Source organism: Oncorhynchus tshawytscha, linkage group LG30 (genome assembly GCF_018296145.1).
Source record: "Oncorhynchus tshawytscha isolate Ot180627B linkage group LG30, Otsh_v2.0, whole genome shotgun sequence".
NCBI classification, from domain to species: Eukaryota; Metazoa; Chordata; class Actinopteri; order Salmoniformes; family Salmonidae; genus Oncorhynchus; species Oncorhynchus tshawytscha.
In genome coordinates this window covers 41,988,862-42,005,715 of record NC_056458.1, presented here as the reverse complement: position 1 = coordinate 42,005,715, position 16,854 = coordinate 41,988,862, and the positions used below count along the sequence as shown (strand labels likewise).

Genomic DNA, 16,854 nt, shown 5'->3' with positions numbered 1-16,854 from the left:
GGTTAACACGTTTAAATGTTTTACTCACGTTGGCTGCAGTGAAGGAGAATCCTCAGGTTTTGGTAGCGGGCCGTGTCAGTGGCACTGTATTGTCCTCAAAGCGAGTCTGTCTGGGAGCAAGACATCCTGGTCCGTGACGGGGCTGGTTTTCTTTTGGTAATCTGTGATTGACTGTAGACCCTGCCACATACCTCTTGTGTCTGAGCCGTTGAATTGCGACTCTACTTTGTCTCTATACTGACGCTAAGCTTGTTTGATTGCCTTGCGGAGGGAATAGCGACACTGTTTGTATTTGGTCATGTTTCTGATCACCTTGCCCTGATTTAAAAGCAGTGGTTCGCGCTTTCAGTTTTGCGCAAATGCTGCCATCAATCCACGGTCTCTGGTTTGGGAATATTTTAGTAGTTGCTGTGCGTATGACATCACCGACGCTGTCCCAGTTCTACATACTCACCAGAGATGTCACCCATTTGAGAACGTTTGGGATGCTCTGGATCGACGTGTACATCAACATGTTCCAGTTCCAGCCAATATCCAGGAACTTCACAGCCCGAGAGGAGCACAGGAGGAGTGGGAGAACATTCCACAAGCAACAGCCTGATCAACTATGCAAAGGAGATATGTAGTGCCGCATGAGGCAAATGGTGGTCACACCAGATACTGACTGGTTTTCTGATCCACGCCCCTACCTTCTTGTTAAAGGTATCTGCGACCAACAGATGCATATCTGTATTCCCAGTCCGGTGAAATCCATTGATTAATGACTGTAACTATTCCCCAGGTCGTTGCTGTAAATGAGAACATGTTCTCAGTCAACTTACCTGGTAAAATAACGGATAAATAAAATAAAAACTACCATAGCCTGTTCAAAGACACCTGAATATTTAGTCTTCACCATTCACCTTCTGAATGGAACACATACACAATCCATGTCTCAGGGCTTAAACATCTTTCTTTAAACTGTCTCCTCCCCTTCATCTACTACACTGATTTAAAGTGGATTGAACAAGTGACATCAATAAGAGACTATACCATTCACCTGGTCAGTCTGTCATGGAAAGAGCAGTTGTTCTTAATGTTTTGTATACCCAGTGTAAAGTTTCAGCAAAAGAAAAACTATTTTCTTTGATATTCAAATATTTGAAAGTATTTATTTATTCCACCTTTATTTAACCAGGTAGGCAAGTTGAGAACAAGTTCTCATTTACAATTGCGACCTGGCCAAGATAAAGCAAAGCAGTTCGACACATACAACGACACAGAGTTACACACGGAGTAAAACAAACATACAGTCAATAATACAGTATAAACAAGTCTATATACAATGTGAGCAAATGAGGTGAGAAGGGAGGTAAAGGCAAAAAAGGCCATGGTGGCAAAGTAAATACAATATAGCAAGTAAAACACTGGAATGGTAGTTTTGCAATGGAAGAATGTGCAAAGTAGAAATAAAAATAATGGGGTGCAAAGGAGCAAAATAAATGAATTAATTAAATACAGTTGGGAAAGAGGTAGTTGTTTGGGCTAAATTATAGGTGGGCTATGTACAGGTGCAGTAATCTGTGAGCTGCTCTGACAGTTGGTGCTTAAAGCTAGTGAGGGAGATAAGTGTTTCCAGTTTCAGAGATTTTTGTAGTTCGTTCCAGTCATTGGCAGCAAAGAACTTGAAGGAGAGGCGGCCAAAGAAAGAATTGGTTTTGGGGGTGACCAGAGAGCTATACCTGCTGGAGCGTGTGCTACAGGTGGGAGATGCTATGGTGACCAGCGAGCTGAGATAAGGGGGGACTTTACCTAGCAGGGTCTTGTAGATGACATGGAGCCTTGTAGATGACATGGAGGCTATTTTGTAAATGACATCGCCAAAGTCGAGGATTGGTAGGATGGTCAGTTTTACAAGGGTATGTTTGGCAGCATGAGTGAAGGATGCTTTGTTGCGAAATAGGAAGCCAATTCTAGATGTAACTTTGGATTGGAGATGTTTGATATGGGTCTGGAAGGAGAGTTTACAGTCTAACCAGACACCTATGTATTTGTAGTTGTCCACGTATTCTAAGTCAGAGCCGTCCAGAGTAGTGATGTTGGACAGGCGGGTAGGTGCAGGTAGCGATCGGTTGAAGAGCATGCATTTAGTTTTACTTGTATTTAAGAGCAATTGGAGGCCACGGAAGGAGAGTTGTATGGCATTGAAGCTTGCCTGGAGGGTTGTTAACACAGTGTCCAAAGAAGGGCCAGAAGTATACAGAATGGTGTCGTCTGCGTAGAGGTGGATCAGAGACTCACCAGCAGCAAGAGCGACCTCATTGATGTATACAGAGAAGAGAGTCGGTCCAAGAACTGAACCCTGTGGCACCCCCATAGAGACTGCCATGTATCTTTAATTCCTTTCAGAAAACCAAATAATATTTGAATATAGGAGTTATTAAGTTATTTGAAACCAAAAAATATTTATTTGATGGCTGCCAAATATTTGATGAAGAACCAAAAACTACAATAGTCGAATTGTTCATGGTACATGGTTTGGGGGGGGGTCGTAGATATGAATTTTAATATAGCCTGTAGCCTATAGTTAAACACATGGGAGGGAAGCCTGGTCTCTGTTTGGGAGAGTTGGAAGGGAAGTATGGTTCGAATCCAGGCTGCATCACATCTGGCTGTGATTAGGAGTGCCATAGGGTGGCGCACAATTGGACCAGCCTCATCTGGGTTTGGCCAGGGTAGGCCGTCATTATAAATAAGAATTTGTTCTTAACTGACTTGCCTAGTTTAAATAGTTTACATTTAAAAAATAAAAATGAGGAGATTCTCGTTTGGGCAAAAGATCATCCTCTCTCCTCCATGACCCGGAAACTGATGTGGTCGAGGGGTGTGTCATTTCATTAGTAGACAAATGGAAGTCTCGTCCCCTCCTCGATAGCCACCTTTCATCAAGGTTACTCATGTGTATTCTACATGGAAGAGGTTAGAAATCTGCCACACCCCCTTTGAATCATCTTTTGTTTGTCAGAGGAGAAAAACATACACACGTTTAAAAACAATGCTACTTAACTGACTTGCCTAGTTAAATAAGAAAAGTAATTATTGTTTTATATATAACATGTCATGATCAACTAACTGAATTTGTTTCAGGCTGTCCCTGATAACAACAACAACAACAAAAAAGTAATATGTTCTTTCGACCAATCAATTTAAATTTTTAAAGTGTATTTTTCCGTATATAGATACACCCTATGTGTTTTAATAAAATCAACTATATGTAGGTTACTGAGTTTGTCTGATGCTTTAAGCACACTATGATTTAAATAATTTAAGATGCACAAATGACTCGAGGGAGCCAGATATCAAGATAGGATTTTTTGTCTTCTGATAAAGCTCTTCCGGAACCACCTTCTAGCACTGCTGCTGGCCTTTGCAGATTCTGCCATTACGCTCCCGAAGTTACAGGTAATGGGCTGCATCAGGGGTGGTCCATTTGGAGTGCCAATTGATCTTGCCATTTCTTGCCGATCTGCTTGCCAGTTATGTTCATATGTACATTTACCTAAAGCAGTTTATTATAAATTAAAGTCATATCTCAAAATCATTGTCATGTGATTAATACAAATGTATATCTCAATGGAAATTATACAAATCTAAAAGGAACCTTTATTTCCATTGCCAACTAGGTAAAAATAGCCTACTTAATGGAAATAAAGGTTCATTTTAGATTTGTATAATTTCCATTGAGATATACATTTGTATTAATCACATGACAATGATTTTGAGATATGACTTTAATTTGCCAACAAATAAAAACATAGCAGCCTGCAGGTAGAAAATATCCTATTAAAAAGAAATCACATTGGCTACACATGACCTGTCTGCAACTTTGAAACATTGTATCACCCAACAACTTGGTCCAGCCTGAAGCTGGTGCTAACAAACTTTCAACATTTAATCAAATATTCTGCACCCTCCTGAGTTTCCTGAGCCAGTGAGCTCCAGACAGACACAGCTGCAGGGTATTTGCGCAAGGGATACAAAGTTATCAGGTAGGCCTATTTTATGACGTTTTCACAGCATCAGAGCATGACCATTTGTGAGACACAAGGTAATACAGCAACACTTTACTATCACTTCGGTAACACTTTACAATAGGGTTCCATTAGGGTTCCAATAGGGTTCCATTAGGGTTCCAATAGGGTTCCAATAGGGTTCCAATAGGGTTCCAATAGGGTTCCAATAGGGTTCCATTAGGGTTCCAATAGGGTTCCATTAGGGTTCCATTAGGGTTCCAATAGGGTTCCAATAGGGTTCCAATAGGGTTCCAATAGGGTTCCAATAGGGTTCCAATAGGGTTCCAATAGGGTTCCAATAGGGTTCCAATAGGGTTCCAATAGGGTTCCATTAGGGTTCCAATAGGGTTCCAATAGGGTTCCAATAGGGTTCCATAAAGTATCTTGTATTTCACTTTTGTTTTTAAAGTATTTCTTTTTTTTAGCAGTTCAATGTTCAACTCAATTATAAATGGTTATAGGTCTGTCACTTTTTAAAATAAGGTGTTTTTGAATTTATAAATGTTTATAGGTATCAAATAATTATTTAGTTATTTGTCACATGCACCGAATACAACCGGTGTAGACCTTACAGTGAAATGCTTACTTACATGCCCTTAACCAACAATGAAGTTAAGAAAATGCCTAATAAAAAATAAGTAAGAGATAAGAATAACAAATAATTAAAGAGCAGCAGTAAATAACAATAGCGGGGCTATATACAGGGGGTATATAAAGGGGGTGCCGGTACAGAGTCGATGTGCGGGGGCACTGGTGTCGAGGTAATATGTACATGTAGTTCTGTCACTAAAATAAGATATACTTTTACCATTTATACATATGGGTAAATCAATTATAGATGATTTGAGAGTTCACTCGGAGCGTAGACATACTTCTAGGCAGTATTGGGAACTCATCAATTACATAAGAAAAGATTCAACACTTTTTTTGTTAAACATATTCAGTCAATGAATATGGGGTATGAAGTCCAAAACATTTACCGTTGTGAAAGGATACCACCTCCACTGGTATTACTGTTACCATACTTGGGACTATCACAGAGAAGTGATACGTGTGTGTTGATATCATCTGGTAAGGCGTAATGATGGATGATACATAAGGCTTCGTCTTTAAAGCATTTAAGTGCATTTATAAATTGTTAAAAACTGGAGGTAAATTTTGGATCACTATTTTGACAAACACTGACCAGTTATTTCACTATGTAGACCAATGGGATATAACTGTTTAATGCTTTATAAGGCATTTAAAAATGATTAAATAACATTGAATGTAATTATAGCCTCTTTATAAACCCTTTACAAATGTAACCTTTAATGTGTAGTGTTACCCCTTTGTTAAATAGAACTTTGCAAATTGCATAATAATGGAGCTATTCCACGTTCTTTATTCCACATAAGTGGAATAAGGAACGGTCGCTATTCCTCTTGTGTAGAGTAGTTAAAAAAAAAAAAAATCTTATTGCTATGCAATTCAAATACAATTAACAAAGTATTATGTGACAACATGCTAATAAAACGTTGCTCCAAAAGTAACTTGTTTTATTACACTACACCATTTAAAGATTGTGTGTGTGTGTGTGTGTGTGTTTTGAAATAAGAGCAGTTACCCTCAGATGGACAAAGGGAATCAAAGTTGTTTTTGCTTCCAACTTGCTGTTCGCAAATAGCTTTGAATTTACTCTGCAGTATTTTCAGGTCTTCTAAAAAATGTATTGCAGCTTCTAACTTTTTCAGTGGAATGTTGAAAGAGTCGTACAGTAGTCGATCATCACAACTTATACTTATCTGTTTCGACATAAAATGGGTCAATTTGGTTTGATTTGATTATGCATACCTGGGCCAATAGGCATTCAGGAGAATGGACGTTTACATGTTCAGATAGAAATGTATTGTGTAGATCAAATGTGACCGTCAGATTGGAATACTATAGGAGATTGTGTGTTCTATTCATTCTATTTCTGTCTTCAACATGCAGTTCCAGATACAGCCCTCCATTAGGCCTAGTTGAAGGCAGCCAATCTAATAGTTTCAGAAAAGTAGTCACTTCCTGAGATCTGTATTCAAATATATTTTTTAAAGTTGGCATTTTTATATTCAAATAGTTGTAGTCCCCTCCAAAGTAACTATTCCCCCGGAAATCAAATCAAATTTATTTATATAGCCCTTCGTACATCGGCTGATATCTCAAAGTGCTGTACAGAAACCCAGCCTAAAACCCCAAACAGCAAGCAATGCAGGTGTAGAAGCACGAAATAGTTGCTTTCCCCAAAGCGTAGTTAAAACTATAGTTATCCCAGATCAGCACTGAATGTATAGTTTCTTTCTCTGTTTTATGTTAATCTATCCACCATGAAACACACATGCTTCATAGAATTAAAGAAGTATCCTGTTTGGAACAAACCTGTTTGAGTTGTTGCCATTTGTTGATCTTTGTGTAGTCTATGTGTGATCAGTTGGCTGTTTTTCTCAGATTTGATATCATTGGCTCATTCATCAGTCTCTGGTCCTGTCTTATTTCCCCAGCTCTGTTCCATTGTCCTTCCATCTGGCCCTCTGTCACTGAGCACTTGACCCTTGACCTCCTAAGGATCTGACCACCTGTCTGTGGTGACCACCCAGCTGCCATCTGTGGTGATGGCCCAGGGGCTAACTATCTCTGTCCTCTTTTTTTGGTTTTTTTTTTTTGGGGGGGTTCTTTAGATCTGGTACACTGCATTCTGGCTTAAAACAAAATACTCCAGCCGGCTCAATAGGGGGGGGGTTGTACATTTGCTTTTCCATGTAGATTTGTGTGTTCGATTTCCTGGCTAGGTCAATATTAGGGTCAGGAATTCAGTCTCCCTCCCTCTTGTTAACACTCTATAGAGCCATAGAGTTGGATCACATTGTCTTTGTCATCAACAACATGTGGAAGAAATTGGGAGTGGACTGAAAGTGAACTAATCTGATACATTTTATAGACTTAAGTAGTAGAAGGAGCTGCATTTCCTTCCCAGTGAGAACAGGTGTTCAAGCTTTCAGACCTCACCACCTTTTTCTGTTCCTCTCTCACTACATCATCCATGGCCCACTGTGGTAATGGCTTCCAGAGCTGCCTGCCTGGCTCTCCTGTCAACCTGCTCTCTCCCTGTGCGGGTGGGTCTGGGATTTAGTGAGAGTGGAGGAAGTGTCTGAGTTTTCTGTCAAAATGACATTAGGGATGATTAGTAAAAGTGCTGGCAGCTGCAGGGAAAGGGATAGTCTCTAGAGCAGGGTAGGTAACTAGATTCAGCCTCAGGTCGATTTTTGCCGGAGCGGGTGGTCGGAACGTAATTATAATTTGTACACTGGAAATTGACCACAAAGATGTTATTTTCAAATACAATAATTTCATAACTTGATTATATTGACACGGGTGTGTGTGTGTGAGAGTGTGAAAACAGATTTCCTAAATTAACATATTTTTTAATGAATTCCTGGTGATTTTACATTTTAATTTTTTTATTACTAAACTAAAATTTCATTTTTTTCCCCCAACGATCTACACAAAATACTCTTGTCAAAGTGGAAGAAAAAATTGTAATACTTCAAAATAAATAAATAGTGCATTGGGAAAGTATTCAGACCCCTTCCCCTTTTTCATATTTTGTTACGTTACAGCCTTATTCTAAACTGTATCAATAAAAACATTTCCTCATCAATCTACATACATAATGACAAAGCTAAAACAGGTTTTTAGAAATGGTTGCACATTTATTACAAATAAAAAAAACAGAAATAACTTATTTACGTAAGTATTCAGACCCTTTGCTATGAGACTCGAAATTGAGTCTTAATTGTTAAATTAAGTTATTTCTGTTTTGTATTTGTAATACATTTGCTAACTTTTCTGAAAACCTGTTTTTTCGCTTTGTTATGGGGTATTGTGTGTAGGTGGTTGGAGGTGTAACTGTACCTCTTTCCTTGGCATCATGGGGAAATCAGCCAAGACCTCAGAAAACAAATTGTAGGCCTCCACAAGTCTGGTTCATCCTTGGGTGCAATTTCCAAACGTCTGAAGGTACCACGTTCATCTGTACAAGCAATAGTACGCAAGTATAAACACCATGGGACCACGCAGCCGTCATACCACTCAGGAAGGAGACACGTTCTGTCTCCTAGAGATGAACGTACTTTGGTGCGAAAAGTGCAAATCAATCCCAGAACAACAGCAATGGACCTTGTGAAGATGCTGGAGGAAACGGGCACAAAAGTATCTATATCCACAGTAAAACGAGTCCTATATCGACATAACCTGAAAGGCCGCTCAGCAAGGAAGAAGCCACTGCTCCAAAACCGCCATAAAAAAAGCCAGATTACAGTTTGCAACTGCACATGGGGACAAAGATTGTACTTTTTGGAGAAATGTCCTCTGGTCTGATGAAACAAAAATACAACTGTTTGGCCATAATGACCATTATGTTTGTAGGAAAACATTTGAATTCAGTCTGTAACATAACAAAATGTGGAATAAGTCAAGGGGTATAAATGCTTTCTGAAGTCACTATGTATTCAACACTCTGAGTCAATCCATATAGGAATCACCTTTGGCAGGGATTGCAGCTGTGAGTATTTCTGGGTAAGTCTCTAAGAGCTGTGAGTATTTCTGGGTAAGTCTAAGAGCTTTGCACAACTGGATTATACAATATTTGCATATTCCTTTTTAAACTCTTCAAGCTTCGTCAAGTTGGTTGTTCATTGCTGGACAGTCGTTTTCAAGTGTTGACATAGATTTTCAAGTAGATTTAAGTCAAAACTGTAACTAGGCCACTCAGGAACGTTCAATGTCGTCATGGTAAGCAAGTCCAGTGTATATTTGGCCTTGTGTTTTAGGTTATTGTCCTTCTGAAAGGTGAATTTGTCTCCCCGTGTCTGTTGGAAAGCAGACCTGAACCATCTTGGCCAGGTCGCAGTTGCAAATGAGAACTTGTTCTCAACTAGCCTACCTGGTTAAATAAAGGTGTTCTCAACTAGCCTACCTGGTTAAATAAAGGTGTTCTCAACTAGCCTACCTGGTTAAATGAAGGTGTTCTCAACTAGCCTACCTGGTTAAATGAAGCTGAAATAAAATTAAACAATGTTTAAAGTCCTTGCCTTTGACAAGCAAATCAATAACATGATACAGCCACCACCATGCTTGAAAATATGAAGAGTGAATATGTGCTTGAAATTCACTACTCCACTGAGGGACCTCACAGATAATTGTATGTGTGGGTACGGAGAAGAGTTAGTCATTTAGAAATAATGTTAACCACTAACTATTATAGTCCATGCAACTTATTATGTGACTTGTTAATCCTGCTTTTTACATGTGGGGAATCTCAATAGATGTGACTGGAAACCAGAGCTATTAGCTTCTGCATACCATGAGTTTTTGTTGTGCCTTTTCATTCCTTTCACTGTTGTACAGTTGATCTGCCATGTTGTTTCAGCCTACATGTTGGCCGACGTTACCATGTTGTTTCAGCCTACATGTTGGCTGACGTTACCATGTTGTTTCAACCTACATGTTGGCTGATGTTACCATGTTGTTTCAGCCTACATGTTGGCTGACGTTACCATATTGTTTTCAGCCTACATGTTGGCTGACGTTACCATGTTGTTTCAGCCTACATGTTGGCCGACGTTACCATGTTGTTTCAGCCTACATGTTGGCCGACGTTACCATGTTGTTTCAGCCTACATGTTGGCCGACGTTACCATGTTGTTTCAGCCTACATGTTGGCTGACGTTACCATGTTGTTTCAGCCTACATGTTGGCTGACGTTACCATGTTGTTTCAGCCTACATGTTGGCTGACGTTACCATGTTGTTTCAGCCTACATGTTGGCCGACGTTACATGTTACCATGTTGTTTCAGCCTACATGTTGGCCGACGTTACCATGTTGTTTCAGCCTACATGTTGGCTGACGTTACCATGTTGTTTCAGCCTACATGTTGGCCGTTACGTTACCATGTTGTTTCAGCCTACATGTTGGCCTACATGTTGGCTGACGTTACCATGTTGTTTCAGCCTACATGTTGGCTCAGACGTTACCATGTTGTTTCAGCCTACATGTTGGCCGACGTTACCATGTTGTTTCAGCCTACATGTTGGCTGACGTTACCATGTTGTTTCAGCCTACATGTTGGCCGACGTTACCATGTTGTTTCAGCCTACATGTTGGCTGACGTTACCATGTTGTTTCAGCCTACATGTTGGCCGACGTTACCATGTTGTTTCAGCCTACATGTTGGCTGACGTTACCATGTTGTTTCAGCCTACATGTTGGCCGACGTTACCATGTTGTTTCAGCCTACATGTTGGCCGACGTTACCATGTTGTTCTAATTTATTACAGAGCATAGCAGTTCTGTCTCCCATTACTCTAACCTTCCATTAGTTACATCTATCAGGTGCCCCCCCCCCCTCCTATCTGGCTCAGCTGAACTGTGGCAGGGGAGGTTCGAACGAATGGTCCATAGGTGTGCTCTCTGAGTCCCTGAAAACATTGCCTCATGTTTATCACTGATCAGCTGCATTAACCCCAGCTTTGCCTTTCTTCCTCTCTGTTTTCTCTAATGCATTCTTCTCCTTCTTTCGAATTCGAGTTCTGTTGTCAGCTGGTTAATCTTTCATCCCTGAATGTTATTGGGTGTCTCTCTAGTGTTGTCATAATCTGTTTTAAGCTGCTTCTCGAATCAGATCTTGAGAACCCTTTTTACTCATCAGTCAATTTAATGACTGTCATTATATCCTGTAGTTGCCGCCCGCTATGCCACTCCTGAGAGGAGAAAGTTGAGTAGAGCCCAGCTGTTTCCTGGCACTCTGCTCTGTGACTGGCAGGTCTGCTCTATGACTGGCAGGTCTGCTCTATGACTGGCAGGTCTGCTCTATGACTGGCAGGTCTGCTCTGTGACTGGCAGGTCTGTGACTGGCAGCTCTGCTCTGTGACTGGCAGGTCTGTGACTGGCAGCTCTGCTCTGTGACTGGCAGCTCTGCTCTGTGACTGGCAGCTCTGCTCTGTGACTGGCAGGTCTGCTCTGTGACTGGCAGGTCTGCTCTGTGACTGGCAGGTCTGCTCTGTGACTGGCAGGTCTGCTCTGTGACTGGCAGGTCTGTGACTGGCAGGTCTGCTCTGTGACTGGCAGGTCTGCTGATGGTGATAGGAGTGAAATGGGGCCTGACAGGAAATGGCTGATTGTTGTGTAGACTCTAGGCTGTAGACTCTACACTGAGCTTTAGGGGCAACAGGAGCCCTCACAACCTGCTCCCAGAACAGGCTCAATCTGGTCAGAGGAGTTCGCCTAGGCCCTTGCTGGACATCTAGGCTAAATCAGAGGTCTGTTAAGACCACTACCTATCCTAACACCACCACTCTAATACTCAAAACACACAGTATAATACCAGGAAGCCATGCCTCATGCAGAATATCCATCTGTGATAGAGGTCATAGTTCACATTGGTTACCCACCAGTGTTATTCAGTGTGTTTTATTAATATGATTCTTGATGTAAGTCTGTGTCGTGTGTTTCCTGTTTCTTGCAGCACTAACGTGGTGATGAACTACTCTGATATCGAGTCCAAGGTGCGAGAGGTCACCAACGATGACCCCTGGGGTCCCTCTGGACAGCTCATGGGTGAGATCGCCAAGTAAGGGACTACCACAGCACAACGCTCAGTCCTATCACATTTGCATAACTAGCCTAGCAGTTGTGGCTTTACCAGTACTCTCTAATCCCATCCATATTTCTGATGTTCCTCTCAGATCCACGTTCATGTACGAGCAGTTCCCTGAGGTCATGAACATGCTGTGGACCAGAATGCTGAGGGACAATAAGAAGAACTGGAGAAGAGTTTACAAGGTGCCAAGTCTCTGTTCCACTGCTTATGTTTCATTCATACGATCATGTTGCCTGTGGAGTGGAGGCCTAGTGCCATGTTGCCTGTGGAGTGGAAGCCTGGTGCCATGTTGCCTGTGGGTAGGAAGCCTAGTGCCATGTTGCCTGTGGGTAGGAAGCCTAGTGCCATGTTGCCTGTGGAGTGGAAGCCTGGTGCCATGTTGCCTGTGGAGTGGAAGCCTAGTGCCATGTTGCCTGTGGTGAGGAAGCCTAGTGCCATGTTGCCTGTGGAGTGGAAGCCTGGTGCCATGTTGCCTGTGGAGTGGAAGCCTGGTGCCATGTTGCCTGTGGAGTGGAAGCCTGGTGCCATGTTGCCTGTGGAGTGGAAGCCTAGTGCCATGTTGCCTGTGGTGAGGAAGCCTAGTGCCATGTTGCCTGTGGAGTGGAAGCCTAGTGCCATGTTGCCTGTGGAGTGGAGGCCTAGTGCCATGTTGCCTGTGGAGTGGAGGCCTAGTGCCATGTTGCCTGTGGGTGGAGGCCTAGTGCCATGTTGCCTGTGGGTAGGAGGCCTAGTGCCATGTTGCCTGTGGGTAGGAGGCCTAGTACCATGTTGCCTGTGGGTAGGAGGCCTAATACCATGTTGCCTGTGGGTAGGAGGCCTAGTACCATGTTGCCTGTGGATAGGAAGCCTAGTGCCATGTTGCCTGTGGAGTGGAGGCCTAGTGCCATGTTGCCTGTGGGTAGGAAGCCTAGTGCCATGTTGCCTGTGGGTAGGAAGCCTAGTGCCATGTTGCCTGTGGGTAGGAAGCCTAGTGCCATGTTGCCTCTAACAGATGCTCCTCTCCTCCAGGCCTTACTACTATTGGCATATCTCATCAGGAACGGATCAGAGCGAGTTGTCACCAGCGCGAGGGAACACATCTACGACCTTCGCTCCTTAGAAAACTACCATTTTGTTGGTAAGCAATCATTTGGGACTGGTGCTACACAGCAGCACTGAAAGACCCAGAGCAGTGTGAACCCTAAGCCTGGCTATTGATTCATTCCATAACCATCCCCACGCCTCTCTTCTACACCAATCAGGATGTCCTCAGAGATGAGGCTCTTGGTTTCAGATGGAACACCCAGGAGTATTCATTAGTGAGGAAGTTTCCATGGCCACAGCTGGAGTACTGAAGAGTCAGTCAGATGCAAGTCATGTTCTGGTTTTCAACCTGGTATATATGTACATATGTAATGTGCACAAATGAAAAGTATGTAAATGATCAACTTGAGTGGCTCCTTGGATACCAACTGTATGCATTTGTGATTTGCTATGACAGAGTTGAAAACCTTGGATGGTTTTTGTGCATTTTTGTGTGGCTAGGCCGAGCCTGCATCTGTTTTCAGTGGTACAACACATGCTTTGGAGCCTAATGGCGTCACAGAAATGTGAGAAACTCTGAAAATGTACAGTGGGGCAAAAAAAGTATTTAGTCAGCCACCAATTGTGCAAGTTCTCCCACTTAAAAAAGATGAGAGAGGCCTGTAATTTATCATAGGTACACTTCAACTATGACAGACAAAATGAGAGAAAAAAATCCAGAAAATCACATTGTAGGATTTTTAATGAATTTATTTGCAAATTATGGTGGAAAATAAGTATTTTGTCACCTACAAAGAAGCAAGATTTCTGGCTCTCACAGACCTGTAACTTCTTCTTTAAGAGGCTCCTCTGTCCTCCACTCGTTACCTGTATTAATGGCACCTGTTTGAACTTGTTATCAGTATAAAAGACACCTGTCCACAACCTCAAACAGTCACACTCCAAACTCCACTATGGCCAAGACCAAAGAGCTGTCAAAGGACACCAGAAACAAAATTGTAGACCTGCACCAGGCTGGGAAGACTGAATCTGCAATAGGTAAGCAGCTTGGTTTGAAGAAATCAACTGTGGGAGCAATTATTAGGAAATGAAAGACATACAAGACCACTGATAATCTCCCTCGATCTGGGGCTCCACGCAAGATCTCACCCCATGGGGTCAAAATGAGCAGAAGAACGGTGAGCAAAAATCCCAGAACCACACGGGGGGACCTAGTGAATGACCTGCAGAGAGCTGGGACCAAAGTAACAAAGCCTACCATCAGTAACACACTACGCCGCCAGGGACTCAAATCCTGCAGTGCCAGACGTGTCCCCCTGCTTAAGCCAGTACATGGCCAGGCCCGTCTGAAGTTTTTGTCACTTCTAGGTTAGACTACTGCAATGCTCTACTTTTCGGCTACCCGGATAAAACACTAAATAAACTTCAGTTAGTGCTAAACACGGCTACTAGAATCTTTACTAGAACCAAAAAAGGCGAAAATTGAAAAAAAAGGAGTAATCCTTAAATATTTGAGTAAGGGGATAACATATTTACTGTAGAGCTATGTTAATCTTTTTTCATGCTTCGCTCTCAAGAATTAGCATTTGGTGCATGGCATGAGCACTCACTAGGCTCTGTTACATAAAGTCCCCACTGAGACAAATACTGTCTCCAGGACAGGCCTGTTGTGGCAGTGAAACAATGGTGCCTGTGTTCCTCCTCCTGAAGAAGGTCCATAAAGGCCTGGTCCCAAGCTCTACCAGACCCTCATCCAAAGCTCTACCAGACCCTCATCCAAAGCTCTACCAGACCCCCATCCAAAGCTCTACCAGACCCTCATCCAAAGTTCTACCAGACCCTCATCCAAAGCTCTACCAGACCCTCATCCAAAGTTCTACCAGACCCTCATTCAAAGTTCTACCAGACCCTCATTCAAAGCTCTGCCAGACCCTCATCCAAAGCTCTGCCAGACCCTCATCCAAAGCTCTGCCAGACCCTCATCCAAAGCTCTGCCAGACCCCCATCCAAAGCTCTGCCAGACCCCCTTCCAAAGCTCTGCCAGACCCCCTTCCAAAGCTCTGCCAGACCCCCATCCAAAGCTCTGCCAGACCCCCACCCAAAGCTCTGCCAGACCCCCACCCAAAGCTCTACCAGACCCTCATCCAAAGCTCTACCAGACCTTCATCCAAAGCTCTACCAGACCCTCATCCAAAGCTCTACCAGACACTCATCCAAAGCTCTACCAGACCCTCATCCAAAGCTGCTTTAGCCTGGAACTGCACTGCACTGTTCTGTTCTTTTTCTCTCTCTCGCTCTTCTCATTCTCTCTCGCTCTCTCTCTCTCGCTCTCTCTCTTGCTCTCTCTTTCTCATTCTCATTCTCTCTCTCGCTCTTTCTCATTCTCATTCTCTCTCATTCTCTCTCGCTCTCTCTCTCTCTCTCGCTCTTTCTCATTCTCGCTCTCTCTCTCGCTCTTTCTCATTCTCATTCTCTCTCATTCTCTCTCGCTCTCTCTCTCGCTCTTTCTCATTCTCGCTCTCTCTCTCTCTCTCGTTCTCATTCTCTCTCTCTCTCGCTCTCTTGCTCTCATTCTCTCTCGCTCTCTCTCTTTCTCGTTCTCATTCTCTCTCTCTCACTCTTTCTCTCTCTCTCTCAGCCAAAACAAACATCACTTTATTTGCTTCAGTGTTGACTTCCCCTTTAACTGCTTAACCCTGTCACTTTGGCTAATGAGAGGTCAGGTTTATGGATGGTGTTGATTCTATTGTCAGTTTTCAATTCAAATGACCCCCACCATGGTGTAATGTGGGAAGCCAAAAGTGAAATGCCAGTGTATTAAAGTGTCCAATCGTGTTGTGTTCCTCCCCCCATCGCCAGACGAGAATGGGAAGGACCAGGGCGTCAACGTGCGTCAGAAGGTGAAGGAGATGGTGGAGTTTGTTCAGGATGACGACCGGCTCCGGGAGGAGAGGAAGAAGGCCAAGAAAAACAAGGACAAGTATATAGGCGTGTCCTCAGACAGCACTGGAGGAGGAGGATTCAACAAGACCAGCTGTAAGTGTCACCACACGGGAGGGAGAGCAGATTATCTGTGATGCTCTGTTGAGAATGTGGTATGGTCTCTCATTTCCATGCGCTCACAAATCTGTCATTTACCTCTAGTCCCTGTCATTGTAATGTACCTCTAGTCCCTGTCATTGTAATGTACCTCTAGTCCCTGTCATTGTAATGTACCTCTAGTCCCTGTCATTTACCTCTAGTCCCTGTCATTTACATCTAGTCCCTGTCATTTACATCTAGTCCCTGTCATTTACCTCTAGTCCCTGTCATTTACCTCTAGTCCCTGTCAGTTACCTCTAGTCCCTGTCATTTACCTCTAGTCCCTGTCATTGTAATGTACCTCTAGTCCCTGTCAGTTACCTCTAGTCCCTGTCATTTACCTCTAGTCCCTGTCATTGTAATGTACCTCTAGTCCCTGTCATTTACCTCTAGTCCCTGTCATTGTAATGTACCTCTAGTCCCTGTCATGTACCTCTAGTCCCTGTCATGTACCTCTAGTCCCTGTCATGTACCTCTAGTTACTGTAATTTACATCTAGTCACTGTATCTCTAGTCCCTGTTACTGTAATTTACATCTAGTCACTGTAACTCTAGTCCCTGTTACTGTAATTTACATCTAGTCCCTGTCTCTGTGAGTCTTGTTGCAGGTCTCTTTCTGCAGTCTCAGAAGGCTTCCAGAATATCGCTCCTCTATGCCTTCCTCTATTCCCCACAGGCCTCTTCCTCCTCATCACTGATCTTTTGATTAGAGCGATTTTCAATCCAGGGCAAATCATGTCTTCTCACATCTTCATCAGTGAGATTTCTGATCATGTTTGTACGAGAAAAACCTCAACACCCTCACTATGTAACAGAACATATCTTCCCCATATCTGTTTTTGATTCGCTGCTTTCTGATCTGCTCTTCCGATATCTAATCGTCGGGCGAGTCCCTTGCCATTTCATTAGGATTCGGTTGGAGAAACAACTGATTGAAAGGCTTTATTTTCATGCTCCATTGATTTCTCCCTTTGATTCCTGATATCTTTGATTTGCTGCTGTGATTTCCCACTTCATT

General features: G+C 42.9%; 1 protein-coding gene across 3 annotated transcripts in view; it reads left to right on the top strand.

The window, feature by feature from the left end:
• Positions 1-16,854, top strand: part of LOC112228283 (clathrin interactor 1) — a 43,899-nt gene that overhangs the window by 10,715 nt on the left and 16,330 nt on the right. For all 3 annotated transcript variants that reach the window (XM_042309302.1, XM_042309301.1, XM_042309300.1), the window contains exons 2-5: positions 11,598-11,702; positions 11,818-11,914; positions 12,741-12,849; positions 15,615-15,791. In XM_042309302.1, the coding sequence (XP_042165236.1) occupies positions 11,598-11,702; positions 11,818-11,914; positions 12,741-12,849; positions 15,615-15,791 (488 nt within the window). The remainder of the gene's footprint in view (positions 1-11,597; positions 11,703-11,817; positions 11,915-12,740; positions 12,850-15,614; positions 15,792-16,854) is intronic.